General features: G+C 44.0%; 1 protein-coding gene across 3 annotated transcripts in view; it reads left to right on the forward strand.

Annotated features, from left to right (window-relative positions):
- The first annotated feature begins 5,249 nt into the window (after nt 1-5,249).
- The window catches only part of SH3GL2 (SH3 domain containing GRB2 like 2, endophilin A1), a 150,252-nt gene continuing 134,625 nt past the window's right edge, over nt 5,250-20,876 (forward strand). The window contains exons 1-2 of one of the 3 annotated variants that reach the window (XM_038769902.1): nt 5,250-5,427; nt 18,399-18,551. Coding sequence is in view for 1 of the 3 variants with exons in the window: in XM_038769903.1 (XP_038625831.1) it covers nt 5,383-5,427 (45 nt within the window). In the remaining 2 variants the exon portion in view is untranslated. The remainder of the gene's footprint in view (nt 5,428-18,398; nt 18,552-20,876) is intronic. The other 2 variants (XM_038769903.1, XM_038769901.1) reach the window with 2 other exon arrangements.

Here is a 20,876-nt window from a genome sequence, read left to right on the forward strand (position 1 = left end):
GGAGTTGACTATCAAACATTATGATGCAAAGCATTATCCATAGCCCTTACATTCAGCTAGCTCTGCACTTTATGATGATTATGTCTTGAGGGGTGGAATAATATTAATAGCCTCATTTTACAGGTGAGAAAATTGAGGCACAGGCAGTTGCCTAACTTCCCTTAAATTGTATTGGAAGAAACAGTCTTGCAAAGGCTGTGGAGACATAGAAAAAAGTCATGCAAGGACTACAGTGGCAAATATGGATCGATAGAATAGATACAATAGATAGAAGTAAAAAAATCCACTTCCAGTGACAATTTTTCCACTCCATATTAGTTCTCTATTGCTGTTACACATCTATTTTTTGGCTCTATAACCACTGAACAACCAAACAATTGACCCACCAATGTATTTTATTGAATGCTTACTGGGTGCAGAACAACGTACTAAGGGCTTGGGAGAGTACAGTACCATAGACCTGGCATACACAACCCCTACCCTCAAGGAGCTTACAATCTAGTAGGGGAGACAGACATTAAAATCAATTACAGACAGAAGAAGTTGTGCTGTGGGGCTGGCAGTTGGGTGAATATCAAAATAATAATAACTGTGGCATTTGTTAAGTGCTTACTATGTGCCAGGTACTGTACTAAGCATTTCCTAAGAGGTACAGACCCCAGAAAGGAGTGTGGGTTTGGGGAGAAATGATAGATTTGTCAGAGAAAGCTTCTTGGAGGAGTTGATTTTATTAGGTCTTTGAAGATGGGGAGAGTGGTGGTCTGTCAGATATGAAGGGAAAGGGAGGACATTAGCAAGTGGTTGCCAGCAAGAGAGATGAGATGGAGACACAATAAGTAGGTTGGTGTTAGAGGAGTGAAGTGAATGCGCTGGGTTGTAGTGGGAGAAGAATGAAGAGAAGGGGAAGAGCTGATTGAGTGTCTTAAAACCAATGGTCAAGGGTTTTTGGTGTGCAGATGGATGGGCAACCATTGGTGGTTTTTGAGGAGTGAAGAGATATATGCAGAACAGGATTTTAGAAAAATGATTTCAGCAGTAGAATGAAGTATGAACTGGAGAGAGGAGAGACTGGATATAGGGAGATTAGCGAGGAGGTTGATACAGGAGTCAAGGTGGGATATTATAAGTCTTTGGATCAGTGCGGTAGCAGTTTGGATAGAGAAGAAGAAGCAGATTCTAGAGATATTTTGAATGTAGAACCAACTGCATTTGGTGACAGATTGAATACGAGGATTGAATGAGAGTGATGAGTCGAGGATAGTGAGATATGAGATACGGAGGAAGGTGATGTTGTCTACAGTGATGGCAAAGTCATGGGGAGGACAAGGCTTGGGTGGGGAGATGAGGAATTCTGTTTTTGGAGATGTGAAGTTTGAGGTGTCAGTGGGACATCTGATTAGAGATGTCCTGAAGGCAGGAGGAAATCCAAGACTACAGAGAAGGAGAGAGATTAGGGCTGGAGATATAGATTTGGGAATTATCTACATAGAGATGGTAGTTGAAGTCATGGGAGCGAATCAGTTCTCCAAAGGACTAGATATATATGGAGAACAGAAGGGGACCCAGATTTGAACTCCTATGTTACTCAAGGAAGTAATAATATGTCTCAGTTTATTGTCATAGGTAAATATGATTTTCTGTCCCTTATAGGCCGGGTTTGGCTCCCAGGACATGTTTTCTTATAAGCATAAACAAAGACCCCCTAATCAAATCATTGGAGTTTTGTGTTGTCTTTCAATAACTTCACAGAGCTCATCCGAGATGAAGTTCCTATCACCATCCAAAACAGTTTGATACTTGGGAAGTGCAGCAAAATAAGGAGTCAATACTACTTCCAAAATTATTTCAAGGCATTAATTAATTCTTACTATATCACTCTTCTATTTAGTAGAATAGATGTATTTTCCTCAGTTTTAGATGAGGAATAGGATTTGTGGGGCTATGATTTGTTAGAGACAATCCTCAGTCTCCAGCCTCCAAAATCTGCCGAGGGGTATAATTGACCAACAAATGACTCTATACCTTTCTCTAAATCAAAAGTGCTTTGTTGCTACAATAGCACGTAAGCCCCACAACCATGGATAACAAGGAGAAAGAAAATTTTTGTAAGCTAGTTCTGATATTTATCAAGTGTATACTGTGTGCTTTTTCAAACACTGTGCTAAACTCTGAGGTAAATACAAGAAAATCAGGTATTGTTTCTGTCCCACACAGGGTTATTATAGCAGCTTCAAAGTCTGTCAAGCTGATCATTATAGAAGATTTCAATGCTCGTGTGTATAGAAATAACAATTCAATCAATCAATCCATCAGTGGTATTTAATGAGCACTTACTGAAAGAGGGTTTGGAAAAGAGGCCATGGAACATGCAGCAATGGGAAAGGCTGGGCTAGAAAGGTAGAGAGGAATTACTTCTCTGGTACATTTGTGAAAGTAGGGCTCCAAACTTCAGTTGCTTCAAGAAGAAGTGTTGGGTGAACGCTGCACTCTGCCGACTTGTCTAGTAGGTAGCAATCATTTGAGGGTCTTTCTCCTTGAATTGAGGCTTTACAAAATTTGGGATGTTGAGAGCCAGTTTTGAGAACAGATTGCAAATTATCAACATTTACCTCTCTAATCCCAACTACTCACTGGCCCACACTCTAACCTCACCTTTGCTTGTACCTTCTCTCCTGCCTGAAACTCCCTCCCACTACATATTCAACAGACTAGTACTCTACTCACCCCATCTTCAAGGGCCTACTAAAATCATAACTCCTCCAGGAAGCCTTCCCTGACTAAGTTCTCATTCCCCACCCTATTTCTTCTCCATTCTGCCTCACCCACACACTTAGTTCCATTCCTACACACTTAGGTACTCATTCCCCATACCACTTATGAAAATAACCCTATACTCAGTGGCTTCCTTACCTCTAATTTATTGTAATATGTGCCTCCCTACTAGATTTTAAGCTTCTTGATGTCAGGGATCACGTCCACCAACTGTACTGTACTGTCTCAAGTACCTAGTAGAGTGCTTAGCACAAAGTTTTCAATAAATACGATCGATCGATCAATCTGTGTAAGTGGAATGTGGAATAGATGGTCAATTAGTAGTATTTATTGAACACTTACTGTGTGCAGAGCATTGTATGAAGTGTCTGGGAGAGTACAACAGAGTCCATAGACATATTCTCTACCCACAAGGAGCATACAGTCTAGAGGGGGAGGCATATTAAAATGAATTATGGATATGTTCATTAGTGCTGTGGGGCTGAGGGTGGGGTGAATATTGAGTGCTCAATAAATACCATTAATTGATTTGCTTATGTTCAGTGAGCAATAGCTGTTCAATCTGCATCAGTCTTTTCACATACAGTTATACGTGTGGATAGCATTTCACCATTTTAGTATCAAAATGAAGGGCAGCTACATAAATAGATAAGGTTAGTCTATGGATATTAAGTCCACAGAGATAAAAAAAAAAAGTTTTCTGGTAAAAGACAAATGATGTTGCTGTCAGACCAGAAAGAGTTTAAGGTTATCTTTACTACTGGTTGATCAGACATGGGCTAGCTACTAAAATCAGTCAATCAATCAATCAGTCAATCGTGTTTATTGAGTGCTTACTGTGTGCAGAACACTGTACTAAGCGCTTGGGAAGTACAAGTCGGCAACTAAAAGAGGCAGGGGATTATCTTTGCTAGATGAATTGATGAAGCTCAGAGGGAGTCTAGAACGCGATGGTCGAACGACCTGTTACACCTAATGAACTGAAAATCTTGGTTTTCTGGATGCACGTTGAAAACAGAGTCTAGAACGCGATGGTCGAACGACCTTTCTGTTACACCTAATGAACTGAAAATCTTGGTTTTCTGGATGCACGTTGAAAACACAGTCTAGAACGCGATGGTCGAACGACCTTTCTGTTACACCTAATGAACTGAAAATCTTGGTTTTCTGGATGCACGTTGAAAACAGAGTCTAGAACGCGATGGTCGAATGACCTTTCTGTTACACCTAATGAACTGAAAATCTTGGTTTCCTGGATGCACGTTGAAAACAAACAGAGTCTAGAACGCGATGGTCGAACGACCTTTCTGTTACACCTAATGAACTGAAAATCTTGGTTTTCTGGATGCACGTTGAAAACACAGTCTAGAGCGCGATGGTCGAACGACCTTTCTGTAACACCTAATGAACTGAAAATCTTGGTTTTCTGGATGCACGTTGAAAACAGAGTCTAGAACGCGATGGTCGAACGACCTTTCTGTTACACCTAATGAACTGAAAATCTTGGCTTTCTGGATGCACGTTGAAAACAGAGTCTAGAGCGCGATGGTCGAACGACCTTTCTGTTACACCTAATGAACTGAAAATCTTGGTTTTCTGGACGCACGTTGAAAACAGAGTCTAGAACGCGATGGTCGAACGACCTTTCTGTTACACCTAATGAACTGAAAATCTTGGTTTTCTGGACGCACTGTTGAAAACAGAGTCTAGAACGCGATGGTCGAACGACCTTTCTGTTACACCTAATGAACTGAAAATCTTGGCTTTCTGGATGCACGTTGAAAACAGAGTCTAGAGCGCGATGGTCGAACGACCTTTCTGTTACACCTAATGAACTGAAAATCTTGGTTTTCTGGACGCACGTTGAAAACACAGTCTAGAGCGCGATGGTCGAACGACCTTTCTGTTACACCTAATGAACTGAAAATCTTGGTTTTCTGGATGCACGTTGAAAACACAGTCTAGAGCGTGATGGTCGAACGACCTTTCTGTTACACCTAATGAACTGAAAATCTTGGTTTTCTGGACGCACGTTGAAAACAGAGTCTAGAACGCGATGGTCGAACGACCTTTCTGTAACACCTAATGAACTGAAAATCTTGGTTTCCTGGATGCACGTTGAAAACAGAGTCATGAGAGCATTTGGGCTGGGGGGAGAGAAAACAAATGGGATCACGGAGGGCCTCAGCTCTCTGGGGGGCCTGGGCTGTAATGACTTGAAGAATTTTTTATCAGAGATTGCCCGTACCGCTTCCAAACCTCAGTGCTTGTGACCGATTCGCTCGGAACATAGACTGACTGGGGCGAATGTGTGAGAGAGAGATAGAGAAAGCGAGATTGAGAGAGATTGCAGGGGGCCCAGGTAGGCACCGTGGGCATCACGGCACTAGTTCCTTGGTGGCTCCGCTTTCCCTTTAAGAGGCTGGATTCCCTTCCCGTGGCGTCAGAGGGTCTCTCCGCCCCGAGCCCAGCTCCCTAATAACCTGTCCCGTGGCTACGGGACGCGGAGAGCGCTTCTGCCAGCAGCCGGTGGGGTGGGTCCGCCGGCAGCCCTTCCAATCTCCCGCTCATCGCCCTTCGGTGCGACCCCCGTCAGCATCTTCCCCCGCTATGTCTGTGGCCGGGCTGAAGAAGCAGTTCCACAAAGCCACTCAGGTAAGGGGGTACGGGGGGCATTGGGAAGGAGCCTAAGCGCTTAGTACAGTGCACTGCACATAGTAAGCGCTCAGTAAATACGATTGATGATGGAGGGGGCTGCAGCTGTCGCGGAAAGACGGGAGAAGAGAAGAAGTGACCCCGGATCGAGGACACCCCCCCCCCCCCCTTCCCTCCTCCGCGTGCTTCCTCTCCCATTTGTCCTCCCCTCCGGATCCCGGGAAACCGGCTGGAGAGGACCCGTGCGAGGAGCCCCGGCTCCCCTCGGGGGGGCCGCGAGGGCTGGGACGGGGCCTCGCTCTCCCCCCGAGGCCGCATCGGCGCCCGCACGACGGAGGGCAGCTCTGCAGTGCGCCGCAGGCGGTGGGCTCTCCCTCCTTCCCTCCCTCCCTCCGCCGCTGCTGCTCGCCGCCCCCATCAGCGGCTTGGCAGGATCCGGGCTTCTGGTCCCATTTCAGTTAACACTTCCCGCCTTCCTCCTCCTCCCGACCCCCATTCCCACCCGTCCTTGCAGCCCCCTCCCTCTGGACCAGCTTCGGAGGGGGCAGCGAAGCGCAGTCGCCAAGAGAGGGGAAACCCGGGAGCCCATGCCACCTTTTGCCTTCGGGTTTGATGGATTCTCTTGCAACTCATTGTGGGGGCAGTTGAATGGACGATTATGTAAAGTTCCTTCTCCCCCCCCGCCCCCCAAGCTTCTCTAGTGACCTTGCTGGGTGCCCTGAGATGCCCTCGTTGTTCCTGGTGGCTGCAGAGATAGACACCCGTTTTGGGGGGTGGTTTCTCTTTTCTTTTTCCCTTCCACCACCCACCCACTCCAGAATGGATGTAGCATCCTCTCATCCCGGGCCCCGTCCGACAGTTGTCTGTGGCTAAAACTCACCCTGGCTCAAGCTTGCCGAGCAGGCTGCCCCAATCTTTTGAAATCCTAAAAGGGTTTGCCGCCATTGATCGGCGAGGGGTGTACTGGGAGGCTTAGAATTAGACTTAGAAATCAGGAGATGGGAATTGTTTGCATAGGAGCTCTTCAAAATCTGGGTTCAGTTGGCATTTTTTTAAAAAACTCTTGGGCGTTGGAGGGTGGCGGGGAGGAAGGCGATAGAATGGAGGAGACTAGGGTCCCAAATAAATTCATACATAGCTGACATTTTTTATGCAGAGATGGAGCTATTGATGGTGAGATTTCATCTGTGTGTGAGTGTGGGAGGGGCATAAAGGCACTCATTTCCACACATACATCTGTGGGAACAGTAGGGCACTGTTTTTAGGCTCTTGCCTAAAGGACTGAGCAGTGTCTTCCAACATAGGGCTGCAGAGACCTTCCAAGAATACTGAAAGAAGATGTTGCTACCTCCCCAGCCACAGAGAAATATTGAGTTGCTTTCTTATGTGGACTTTTGCTACTACCATCAGTACTACTACTATTAATAATGGTACATTTAAGTGCCCTTTCTATGTGCCAAGCACTGTACTAAGTCCTGAGGTAGATACAGGATTATAAGTCTCGTACAGCCCATGTCCCACATGGGGCTCACTGCCCAAAGGGGAGGGACAACAAGTATCTTATCCCATTTTACAGATGAGGAAGCTGAAACCCAGAGAGTTAAGTGACTTGCCCAAGATCATACAGCAGGCAGTTGGCTGATCCACGATTAGCACTCAGGTCCCCTGGCTCCTACACCCATGTGCTTTTCACTGAGCCATGCCGCTTTAGGGGTACATAATATATTAACCCAAAACAGCAGCATCTGAAGAAATTGTTTGCTGTTGTTTTCTCCAGGGGTAGGTTAGGGAAATTACAATGAGTAGAAGGAAGAATGAACTATCCACCAATATGGTGGTTGCACAAAGCTCATTTTAGTTGACCCTCCAGTGAAATTTCTGCATATGCTTTTTGACATATATTTTTATTCTTTTAATGAAATACCTTCATCCTTTTTTGGGAAAGGTGGGTAAACTAATGAATCCATGTTTTAACATTAATGACCTCTGGTGTTCTGTAAAAGAAAATAATTAGTCATAGGCTCACAATTTTATCTGAACCTAGATGGAGTAGCAAAATTTTCTTCATTCCCTGTTTGACCCCCGCTTCGCTTCCTCCCCTTTCCTAGCTTACTTTCCCTTGCATTTTTTCCCTCTCTGTGTCCCTTTTTTCTTTGCTGTTACAGGGCACAGTGAGCCTGCAGCTACTCGGTTCTACTAATTTATTTAGAGCCTAGGAGCGTATCTAGAGAAAGCAAGCATTTGAGTCCAGTAAAGACAGAGAAAGAGGAATTGGGTCTCTGCCCTCTTGGAACATTTGTCTTCTGTTTCCTACTAGCAAATTTATTTGCTGCAGGTAGGCTTATTGCTAAGGATCAATCAATCATATTTATTGAGCACATACTGTGTGCAGAGCACCGTACTAAGTGCTTGGGAGAGTACAATATAAAAGCATTGGTAGACACATTCCCTGTCCACAATGAGCTCACAGTCTAGAGGGAGAGAGACAACGATAAAAAGGATACAATGGCAGTGTGCCGTGCCCCTAACTGCTGTCCAGGGGTTGCTTGTCAGCTTGTAGATAGTATCTCTTATACCTTCCTCCAACGGGAAAGTTTTCAGTTATCCAAAGTAGGTGACAGGAGGGAATCTGGAGCTCAGGGGGCTGCCACTGTCTGGACTGCTGAATCTCCATTTTACTGGAATTCTTTCTCTTTTTTGCCTCCTGAGTGATAATAGTCTATGTGTATGAATATGCATGTATATAAAGGCTTGCACATGCCCAGTTTGGCCATACAAAAGCAGCTTCTGGGAGAGATGTATGTACATAACCATGTATACCAAGCGGTCCTTGTCAAATGGTCGTATTTACTGACCGCTTACTGTGTCTACTGAGCACTTGGGAGAGTACAGTATAACAGACTTGGTAAACACATTCCCTGCCTTTGAAAGATGATGCCTTAAATGATCTCCTATCCACCATGTATGCTTTTGTGACCTGGAGAGCCTTGCGTATGCCTGACAATCCATTCCATATCACTTGCATGTGAAGTGAGTTCCGAGGCATGGTGTCCTATCGACCAGTTGTAGGATCTGTTTTCTTGTCTTCAAAAATGCCTCTTGAAATCCTACTGCTGCCTTTCAGGTTAGTCTTTAGACTTAACTGTTCTTCCAACAGCTATATCACATCACTTGAAACCGTAATTCACTGTGTCTTTAAATTGTTTTGTCTTCCCCATTAATAAAAATAATCTTAGCATGAAGCACTAAATACTACACTAAACAGTGGGGTATCTGCAAGATAATTGGGTTGGATACAGTCACTGACCTACATGGGGTTCACAGTCTAAGTTGGAGGGAGAACAGTTGCCTCCTTTTCAGTTCATCATATTTTAGCAGCTATCGTCTGTTCTCCTCACAAGTCCTGCACAGTAAAACTGTGCTATTGTGCAGATTGCTTCAATAAATCAATCTATCTAGACCGTCCGGTCCTTGTGGGGAGGGATTGTATCTGCCAACTCTGTTGTGTTGTACTTTCCCAAGCACTTAGTACAGTGCTCTGCAAACAGTAAGCACTCAATAAATGCCATTGATCGAATAATATTTGAGTGCGTATTGCAGGCCAAACACTGAATTATGAGCTTGAGAGACGATCGAATTGACATGATCCCTGTCCTCAAGGTGTTTGCAATTGAGAAGGGAGACAGTTCTGGTGAGATGATTGAGTTCCAGGGTCTCATTATTGGTAAACTTGCCCAGCTATTTGTTGCTGAGTGTGATTTGTAGGTGAGGCTGATGAAGTTGCTATAGATGCAGGATGTGCCTTCAGTGGAAAGATAATGCCCCTTCAACTTTTAAAATTTTAAATTTGGTATTGTTTGCTTTCCTAGTGTTGTCATACTCTCCTAAGGCCATCCTAGTCTCCTTAATTCGGTTTTTATTTCTTGGTCTATCTTGACTTTGCATATGCCTTGGTAACAGAATTCAGTGACATTGTTGAATCTTCTCTGTTGCCAGGGAAAATCTTTGGTTGTATATAGGGCTTTCTGAATGTAACTGTTATAAAACTTTAATTTTCTTCAGGCCTACTATCAATCCACAGTACTCAGCTGATTCTGCAAAGCAGTTCCTATTCATCATCAATATTTGAGCACCTACTGTGTGCAGAGCACTGCACTAGACCCCTGGGAGCATATAATAGAAGTAGAAGACCCAGTCTGTGGCCTAGCAGGGCTTTCCATCTAACAGGGGAGACCAGCAGACACGTACCATGGACATGCAATGGGAACAAAAGGAAAAACGTAGCTACAACTGGTGAAAATCAACGAAGAAAATTGATAAGCGGAAGCAGCAAGGCCTGGTGGAAAGAACACAGCACTGGGAGTCAGAGGACCTGTGTTCTAATTCTGGCTCTGCCACTTGCCTGCTGTGTGACCTCGGGCAAATCACTTAACTTCTCTGTGCCTCAGTTTCCTCATCTGTAAAATGGGGATTCAAAATCTGTTCTTCCTTCTACCTAGGCTGTGTATAAACCTGATATGGAACAAAGACTGTGTCCAACCTGATTATCCTGCAGCTAACCCAGCACTTAGTATAGTGCTTGGCACATAGTAAATGTTTAACAAATGCCATAATTATTATTAATTAAGACACAGATATACACATGACATGGATAGAGTACGGGCCTGGGAGTCAGAAGGTCATGGGTTCTAATCTAGACTCTGCCACTTGTCGTGTGACTTTGAGCAAGTCACTTCACTTCTCTGTGTCTGTTACCTCATCTGTAAAATGGGGATTGAGATTGTGAGCCCTATGTGCGACAGGGACTGTGTCCTACCTGATTTGCTTGTATCCACCCCAAGGCTTTGAACAGTGTCTTGCACATAGTAAGTGCTTAACAAATACACTAATAATAATAATTATCATTATTATTATTAAAGGTGGCTGAAAGGATAAAGTGACTAGAGAGATGGGGATTAGTTGAAGAATGGCTTTTTCAAGAGGGCTTGGTAAGTGGGAAGGGATGTGACTTGGGGGATTTGAAGGGTGGGAGTGGTTGGGGCTGTTCCATGCAGTGGGAAGGAATACACAGTAGCATTGAGAAGTAGGAAGCTAGTTTAGGAGAAGCAAAGAGTGCAAGATGTGGTGTAGGAGGAGAGCAGAGAGGAACCATCTGCTTATAGTCTTGTGTATGAGCTTCAAAATCAGTTACCAGCGAAAGTCTCAGAGATCATGCTGGTAGCTTGTCCAGCTGGGAGATTTTATGGTGAATTGGAAGCACATTCTTTTTCCAGTTTCCAAGTCTCTCACTGGATCCTCAAGCATGGCGACATAAATGAAGTTAAACAGGCTTGGACCTGCCACAGAGAGTCCTGCGTAATGGTGAGGATAAAGTCATCCACGGTACCTTCTGCTCTGACTTGACCAACCTTACTGGCATATAGTAGCCTAAGATTTTGATGAATTTTTCAGAGCAGCCCACTTCGCATTGCGGTTGCCAGAACCCTGGTCTCTTTTGAAAGGTCTACAAAACAGTACACCCAGTTGATGATGGTGGTATTTAGTAAGCGCTTACTATGTGGCAAGTACTAGGTTTCATTCTGGGGTAGGTAGAAGATAATCAGCTCTGACAGAGACCCTGTCCCATATGGGGTTCCCATTCCATGAGGGAGGGAGAACAGATATTTTAATGCCCATTTTATAGATGAGGAAACTGAGGCACTGAGAAGTTAAGGAACTTGCTAAGGACACACTCGGGGGCTGAGCTGGGACAAGAACCCAGGTCTCCTAGCTCCTAGTCCCATTCTCTATCCATGGGCACACTGCTTCCCTTCTTCTATAATGTGGGGTTACATTTTGTAAAATCCTACCGTAAGAAAAACTCATTTTAAAGTACCCATGTCCAACACTGAGCACATGCATATGCACATGTCATCACTTCAGACACTGTCATGCTGTATTCCAACAGGCTTATCAAATGAACATTGCACATTGGAAGAGCACATTGGAAAAGCTTTTTTATGTTAGAACTGAGTGTATAGTGGCCCTACATTTCCCTGTATCTGTCCTTCTGCAAGGATCATGTCTGGTGTGCTGCATTTTGGTTTGAGGCTACTTGAGCTTCAGGTTGTGTGGCTTACACCATTCTTCAGCAGCCTATCCAGAAGGATTCAGGCTGGAATCTTGATGATCGTCATGTAAAGTGGTAGTTTAGTCTTCAAGGTGGTGATCTTGATAGCATTTTATGGAGTCCTGAGGCAATTCCTCAGTGTTCCACAAATTGAGGAAAAGCTTATACAAATGTCCGATGATTAGGTTCCCTCCTCCTTATAGCTTTCTACTGGCATATCATGATATCTTGATGCTTTACCATTTTTTATGACTGACGGTAAAAGTGGCTTCCTCAAAAATTGGAGTTAAGCTCATGCCTTCACAGTTGACTTGTTTTCTATGCTTTGAAAGGACTCCCCCGCAGTGGTTGAAGGCATCTTCAGAAAGTGTAGCATTCTCACCATCTGTACAAGATTCCCTCTTTGTTATGAGGGTGGTTCCATCTGTAATCTGCAGCAGTGTCATGGTTGTTTAGTGCCAGCCAGAGTCATATCCCACTGGCCACTGAGAAGGATGAGACCAGCCCTCCACAGGAACAGAGAGAGCCCAGAGCCCCATTCTGTGTGGCCTGAATTTCCCACTCCATCTGGCCCGTGACCCATGTGGCAGTGGTTTGAGGGGTTTAGCCGCTCATGTCATCCCTCCAACACAGTGGAGGGAAGACTGAATTGCATTTGTACTGCTTTGGAGGCTGTGGAAATCTAAATGAGGATGTCTGGACTTGAGAGGTTAAGAATTAAGAATGAACCATTATTTCATTCTTTTTTCTGAATTGTTGAATTGAACCTGTCATTTTTTTCCTATGTATCTGTTCTCCACCCCCACCAGCCCTTGCCCCCCTTGGATTGTGAGCCTCTTGTGGGCCAGAGACAATATGTCAATTAATTCATTCAATCACATTTATTGAGCACTTACTGTGTGCAGAGCACTGTACTAAGCGCTTGGTAGAGTAAAATATAACAATAAACAGACACGTTCTCTGCCCACAACAAATTTACAGTCTAGAGGGGGGCTTTTTATATTGCATCACTTAATAAATGCATTTTCTTATTGCATAAGAAAGCCTCACACACTCGTATGTGTACTGTGCAGGGTATCTTTAAGTAATCAATCGATGGTATTTATTGAGCCCTTACTGTGTGCAGAGTACACAGTACAGTAGAGGTGATAGACATGTTCCCTGCCTATAAGGAGTTTACAATCTAGAGGGGGAGACAGACATTAAAATGAATTACAGATATGTACATAAATTTTATGGGACTGAGGGTGGGGTGAGTATCAAGTGCTTAAAGGGAACAGATCCAAGTTCATAGGCAAAGCAGAAGGGAGAGGGAGTAGGGGAAATGAAGGCTTAGTCGGGGAAGGCCTCTTGCAAGAGATGGGATTTTAATAAGGCTGTGAAGGTGGGAAGAGTGGTGGTCTATTATATGTGAAGAGGGAGGGAGTTCCAGGCTAGAAGGAGGACATTGACAACGGGTCTGTGGCAAGATAGATGAGCTAGAGGTTCAGTGAGTAGGTTGGCATTAGAGTGAAGTGTGCAAGCTGGGTTGTAGTAGGAAATCAGTGAGGTATGACAGAAGCAAGCAAGCCGTGGTATTCATTGAGCCTTATAGTGTGCAGAGCACTGTACTAAGTGCTTGGGAGAGTACGGTACAACAGATGAAACTCACTGGAGGACTTACTGGGACATGTTCTGGAGGGAAATAAACCGGGAAACTCCTAGAGTTATCTCTGCTGTGATTCTGGCTCACTGCTCAGGGAGTTCACTGGAATTTCAGTGTACAGATATTTTCAGTGTACAATCCCATACACATGCTGGAAGACGTATCCCTGTTGATTTGTAGCTCTGTTGATGAGCAACAGCTAATTTTGTGAGGCTAGCAATTTGAATGGTCGCATCAAGGCACAGCTCCCAGTGTTTGGCTCCCAGTGAGCTGGGAAGCTTAATTTAACAAGTCTCTGAGCAATGAAGCATTGTGCCTAATCCATTTCATCATGATCTTCTGAACATATGCTTTGTAGTCTTTCAGTAATGGCAGGTCAGTGGGGAGGGGTGGAGAGGCTGGGAATGGAGTGTGAGAAGGGACAAACACTCCCCAAGCACCTAGTACAAGGCATTGCACCAAATGGGCACTCAATAAATGCTATTGTTACAATGTTGGAGCTGGAATTTAAGCAAGAACTCATTGGCCAATCAGTCAGTCCAAACTGTAAGCTCATTATGTGAAGGGAACATGTCAATTAATTCTGTTGTATTGCATTCCCAAGTGCTTAGTAAGTGCTCTGCACATAGTAAGTGCTGAGTAAATACCATTGATTGATTGACAAGTCTTGGACAGGAACAGGAAATGCCATGACAGAGCCATCCTAGCAAAGTGAAAGTTAGATTGTGTTCTACTGATGACTAACTTGCTCAAGGTGTCAAACTATATAGACCAAATGACAAAGATTAGTCTAGCAGCAAGACTGAAGGGGGAGAAGTTTAGAGGGGTCAGATGGATATGGTGGGCAGGGTGGTTAGCAATTTCACCTATGTCTTGCCTTTATGCCTGGTTTCGCAGCAGCCCAGAGAAGACCAATGACACCTATAGGATAATGCTCTCACTACTGTTTAGTTAGAACAGCACATCAATTCAGTTTAATAATACGTGTGGAGTGCCTACTGTATGCAGAGCGCTGTATAGTACAGTGAATGTAAAATCAGTCAGTAGCAAACTGTAGTATTTATTGAGTTTGTGCAGCACATTATACTTAGTGTTTGGAAGAATTCAATAGAATTGAAAGACATAATCTTTTATTAAAAGTATTTGTTAAGTGCTTACTATGTGCCAGGCACTGTACTAAGTGTTGGGCTAGATACGGGCTAAACAGGTTGGACACAGTCCCTGACCCACGTATGACTCACATTCTCAACCCCCATTTTACAGATGAGGTAACTGAGGCACGCAGTGAAGTGACTTGCCCAAGGTCACATAGCCGACAAATGGGATGAGAACCCAGGTCTTTCGACTCCTAGGCTTGTGCTCTATCCACTAGGTCATGCTGCTTCTCTAATAATCCTTGCCCTCAAATAATTTACCTTATGTTTCCATCACTAACCCCGCCCCCCCCCCCCCCCCCCCCCCACACACACACACACTTAGATCCCGAGCCCCTTGAGACCAGGGACAATACCTTAACTCTGGTGGGTTTTTTTTTTCTTGGTGCTTAGTAAAATGATTTGCACACAGGCACTTTATACTGCAATGGGGCTGTGTGTGAACTGATTGAGTGCTTTAAAGCTGATGTAAGGTGTTTCTGTTTCTGGAGATTCTTGAGGAGTGGGAAGATATGGACTGAATTTTTTTTTAAGAAAAATGATCAGAATAAGGACTGGAGTGGGGAGAGACAGGAGGCAGGGAGGTTGGCTCTGAGGTTGATGTAGTAGTCAAGGCGGAATATGACAAAGAGCACAGGCTTGGGAGCCAGAGGTCATGGGTTCTAATCCTGGCTCCTCCACTTGTCAGCTGTGTGATTTTGGGCAAGTCACTTAACTTCTTTGGGCCTCAGTTACCTCACCTGTAAAATGGGGATTAAGACTGTGAGCCCCACGTGGGACAACCTGATAATCTTGTATCCACCCCCAGCACTTAGAACAGTGCTTCACACATAGTAAGCGCTTAACAAATGCTATTATTATTATTATATTATCATCAACAAAATAGCAGTTATGATGGAGAGGAAAGGGTAGATTTCTAGCGATGTTGTAAAGGCAGAACCGACAGAAATCTGTGACTATGTGGGTTGATTGAGAGAGATGAGTCGAAGTTAATAGCAAGGTTACAGGCTTGTGAGACAGTCTAGCAATTGAGATGGTGAAAAGTATATTCCTGGACTAGCACATACCGTGGCTATTTGTTTATATAAGTATTTCTGCAAGAATAACTCCATAGTCTCTATATGGCCTTTGTTTCTTTAAGACTCTTAACTGTAAGTTCGTTGTGGGCTGAGATTGTGTCTACCAATTCTGTTGTAATTGTACTCTCCCAAGCACATAGTACAGTTCTCTGCACAAAGTGTTCAATAAATACCTCGATTTGTCCAGGACATTTAAGCACAAAGTAAATTTGTTCTTTAAACTGAACAAGTCATCAGACTATGTTGAAGATAACACCAAATTGCTCATTTTCCTATTTTAAAAGTTAAAATATTTTCCCATATCCTAGGAAAAAATCAGGCACCCTTTCTTACAGGAACATACTTCAAATGAACACATCCTTCACAAGGCATTATCTTAGTAATCACTGTTCATGGCGTTTCATTTCAGTAATAACGTCATTTATAAAAAGTCAATTAAGGTGGTTAGAATGAATATAAAATTAGAGGAATTAATCCAGTTTTAGAAAGCTGCTATGATAGAATGGGGAAGTTAACATTCATGTATGCATAGGTGCCCACTCCATGGGGGTGATGGAGGCAATTACTTCTACAGTTTTTTCATTCATTCAGTCATATTTATTGAGAGCTTACAGTGTGCAAAGCACTATACAAGTGCTTGGAAGAGTACGATATAACAGTAAACACTGGACTCTCGGCCTTAATCATCCCAGTTCTCTGAAAAGACCGGAAAGTTTCCAGTCAGGGCTGAAAAGACCCAAACTGGTGTTTTCTGGTACATTAGCCCATTGCCCCCTTTTGGCTCCTGCAATTCAAAATGATAATTTAGCACTCATGTCCCTATCATGTTGTCTGCATTTTAAAATCTATTCTTATTCCTGTATTTCACTTTTTGGATTACATAGGGTTTCATCAGTCATCATCATCAATGGTATGTCAGTGCTTACTGTGTGCAGAGCACTGTACTAAGCGTTTGGGAGAGTACAATACAACAGGGTTGGTGCACACTTTCCATGCCCCAAATTACCTTACAGTCTAGAGGGGGAGACCCAGACATTAGTATAAATGATTTATGCTAGCAGTGCTGATTTTTCTAAATTGCCACCTGTATTACAGGTGTATAATTGCTGTGTCATAATGGCAAAATGTCTCAAAGCATTTACTTTTCTGTTGATTCATAAGATATACTTTTTAAAATCACTTGTGCGTTTTTAATGCAAGTTTTAAATTTCATATTGTATACTTTTCTTGATAGCATCTTTTATAAATCAGTTAAGATAATACATCTGCGGTAGAGCTTAGATTCACATATCTATTAAGTTACAGGCAGTCCTTGGACTTGTGACACAGTTGATTTCTGAAGACCCTGTCTTAAAATGTTGTCAATTAGAACACATTTTCTCATAGGCACTGTGTTGTAAGTGGGGGATTGGTTCCTGAATTGTTTGAATATCCTAATATTATCAAAATTCCCCCAAATTGTGTACTCAGTCAAATTATAGATGAATAATATAGCTTCATTAATGTATTTATATCAAAGCAGCGAGGTTCCGTGATAGGGTAACTGACTTCGACTTCGCGGTAAGTGAAATGGATGTATTGGCCCTCTTTACTCAGCCTGGCGATAAGGTAACCCCCGGCCCTATTATAATTTTAAAAATTGTTTCCCTATTTCCCAGTTCTGCAGAGTTTGTGCCATTAATTGAGCTAGTGTTGTAAGTTGAAGCCAATGTAACAAAAGGCTGAACAATGCAAATTTAGAAGCATTGCATGTGGTGTTATATGTAATTTGAAACATCTTAGATTGACGGCAGCCTTTAACTGATTCTGTGTTCTCTGCCTGTATTTTCCAAATTTGTCTCTGACCACAAAGGGACTCCGCTAAGGAAACTTGCTTTCCAAGGCTATAAAATACTGATGATACTCAGTATCTTGCAACTAATTCAATCTTTCACTTGGTATAAGATGCTTTGTACTGTACAAGACTCTAAAGAGGTGTATTTACAAACCATAAAGATGACACGGTTTATGTCCTCAGGGCAATTTTAACCTAATCCAAAACAACTCTAAGCATTGATTTTTGATTTACTCTTAGCTTAAGAACCTGTGGATTTAGACCATTGTCTGAGATGACCATAGCAGTTGCCCAGCCAGCTTGCTAACTGAAAGTTGTGGTTCACTAGTTGTAACTCACTGAAATTCTTTGTAGGAGCTGTCAGGAAGGCAGGGGCTTCATCTTCAGATGTTAGTGGGAGGGATTGCCTGATACACAGAGTTGGGACGATGGAAGCAAGTCATTTGATTTAACCTGTCAGCTTTTTGGGCAGGGCAGAATACTACAGCTAGCTCATCTCACCCCTTAGGGCCAGATGAGATGAATAAGAAATCATACTTTGCAGAATCATGGCATAATTTCCAATTGGCTCCCTCCCCTCCTTTTGGTATGCACAGATCCAGACTCTGCATCTCCAGAGCAGTGAGTTCTACCTCTGTGCCTTGGAGATCCAGGTCTCTTCTCCTCTCCCAAGTCCTTATCCCCTGGAGCAATACCAAGGGAGATTTCTCTTGCTGCCCCTCACCCCCTAGATCCAAAGATAGCGGGCTCTTTCTCATCCGCACCTATCCCTGGAGTTGTGGTAGGGATTTTCTTGTATCCTCATTTTCATCATCTTTCCACTTCTTCCCTCTTCCCCACCCCAAATCCAAAACTGATAGAGCTTCTCTAACTCCTGCTATGATCAGGCTACAGTTGTGGAGGTGGGGTGAAGTGGGGGGCTTTTCCCTCTCCTGCCCTGTTGATGAATTGAGTCATGGGGTGGGGGTGAGTGAGATCAATGTGCTCCTCTGAGCAGTCTGTTGGAGCACCATATTTTAAGTTGCTGCTATAATGTTTAATTGTTTCTATGTTTGTGTCTTCCCCCTCTCCTTCCTTCTCCCCACTAGATTATGAGCTCCTTGTCGGCGAGGGCTGTCTTTTAATTCAGTTTTTTTTGCGTATCCCTAAGGGCCTAATGCAGTGTTAGGTGCATTGTAGGCACTCAATAAATATTTTTGATGATGCTGGATGGCGGCAAGGGCTGTGATCCACTCCTGGGCTGTGGATGGCCCGATTCTGACTGCAGCTTGGCCCTCTTCCCATCGACCCAAGTGAAGAGCAGGTAAGTGAAGTCTCTGTCTCTGGGTCTTGGGTTTCTTTCATGCCCCCTTCCTTCCTTCCTCGTTTTTGGGGTCACCCAAATCACCCATTCCTTGTAGAAGCAGAGTGAAGCAGAGGTAGGAGCCAAGGCCTGGCTCTGTGGGCAAATCCCTCCTGACCCCATCTCCATCCAGGAGGAGATGTAAAGGTCAGTAGAGGAGTCTGCAGTCAACCAGTTGTGGGGAATGTCTTGTGGACAGATCCCCAGAAGCCTCAAAGCCAATGTGGCCTTGGCCCCCAGCTCCACACAACCTTTTTGGTCTGGTCCCCCAGCTGGACAATCCTCGCTCTGACCCGGTGACATTAGCAGTAGTCAGAAGGTTCAATCTGGGGCCGAGAGCCAGCTAGAGCCATTTCCATCACCAGTACAAAGGTCCTCAATGATCCTGAGCTCGGAGAGTAGTGTTGTAAGCCTGAAAGCCATCCCAGTACCTGGAAGGGGGCAGGTGACCTCAGAACTGGAGTAGCAGTGTGGCTAGTGGATAGAGCCCGGGCCTGGGCGTCAGAAGGAACTGGGTTCTAATCCTGGCTCTGCCATGTGTCTGCTGTGCGACCATGGGCAAGTCACTTCACTTCTCTGTGCCTCAGTTCCCTCATCTGTAAAATGGGAATTAAGAATATGAGCCCCATGTGTGACAGCGACTGTGTCCGAGTTGATTACCTTGTTGCCACCCCAGTGCTTAGAACAGTTCTTGGCACATAGTGAGCATTTCACAAGTACCATAATAATTATTTCCAGCACTTAGAACAGGGCTTGATATTTAGTAAGCGCTTAACAAATACCATCATCATTATCATTTACCAAGTTGCGGGTGGAGTCGGCACTGCACTCCTCACTGGGACTAAACCCAAACCTACCCTGGCCTATCTTGCAGAGCAAAAGGTCCGAAGCCCTCATGGGTTGAGGAAGGGATGTCAGGGTAAAGAACAATGGAATGGAGGAGAGTGTGTCGAGAGGGGAAATTTCTCTGGTGGACCATGGGCATTAATGCCCTATAAGCTCCTTTAGAGCAGAAGCAAGGTTGAGAGCAGGTGGAGAAAGGGGTTTCCTTGACCTCTCCCTACTCATTTTCTGGCTATACCCAGGATTGCTGTACTACTCACTTCATTGGTATTCCACTGTGGAAGGTGATATTGATTGGAATGCAGGGTGCTTCAAAATAATAGACAGGTGTTCTGGAAGGGATGTGTTCAAGGATGCCAGGTGTTTATTGACCTTACAAAGAATTTGATACTATCAATAGACCAGGGCTCTGGAAATTAGATGTCTTTGACTGTCAAAGGAATTCACCTAGATCCTTAGGCTACCATCAGAGTAGTTGGTGGAGTCAGTGTTAAACGAACCCTCTTTGACCCTTTCCAATAACCATCAGAGTGAAATAGTCATCTTCAACCTAGGCTATGCTGGTATGCTCGAGGATGCAGCAAGGAATCTGGAAGCCAGAGTCAGAATATACTTCTGACCCACTGGGAAACTCTTCCAGTTGAACAAGAACCTTCAAAAGTCCTTGAGGCACAGGTTTAGAAACTGCTCTAGAGGCACATGCACACATGAAGAGATGCAAATGATTATGGATCATGTTGCAGATTCAGCAGAGCACTGCGGATTGATCCTACGTAAGAAGAAAACTGAAGCCCCGTACCATTCCACTCCTGAGAAACTCTACTCACAATGAAAAATTTTCATTGGAGATACAGAACTTCAAGAGGTCACTGAATGCTGCTATCTAGACAATACTCTCCGGTGATTCATGGATAGACAGAGTGGTAGGAAGCAGAATCCCAATGGTCAGCATGGTGTTCAGTTGACTGCAGGACAGAGGGTGGCAACCCCAGGGCTTCAAGCATCATACCAAGATGGTTGTGGGGGGTCCACCTTACTATATGGCTATGGGACTTGGACCTGCTTCAGAAGAGTCCTCGAGCTTCTGGAGCAGTCTTAACCACCTTAAACGGCTGGACAAGATTACCAACAACAAGGTCCTGAGACATAGCTCATTGGTGTTGAAGCAATGCTCAACAGCAAGTAATTCAGCTCTGCTGGGTGGCATATGTGAAGAGAATGGAAGACAGCAAGGTCTGGGTGGTGAAACGAAAGGGCTTTCACACACAAGCTGGAAGGGCAGAATACTGATGATGAGGATGAACAATATTTTTTCTGAGTGCTTACTTTAAGACCATTGTATTAGGTACTTGGAGACATATAATAAAAATAAAAGATTCAGTCCTGGATCTCAAGGATCTTAGTTTAATAGGGGAAATAGGCAAACATAAATTGCAACTATAT

This window comes from Tachyglossus aculeatus, chromosome X4, assembly GCF_015852505.1.
Source record: "Tachyglossus aculeatus isolate mTacAcu1 chromosome X4, mTacAcu1.pri, whole genome shotgun sequence".
Classification (NCBI taxonomy): domain Eukaryota; kingdom Metazoa; phylum Chordata; class Mammalia; order Monotremata; family Tachyglossidae; genus Tachyglossus; species Tachyglossus aculeatus.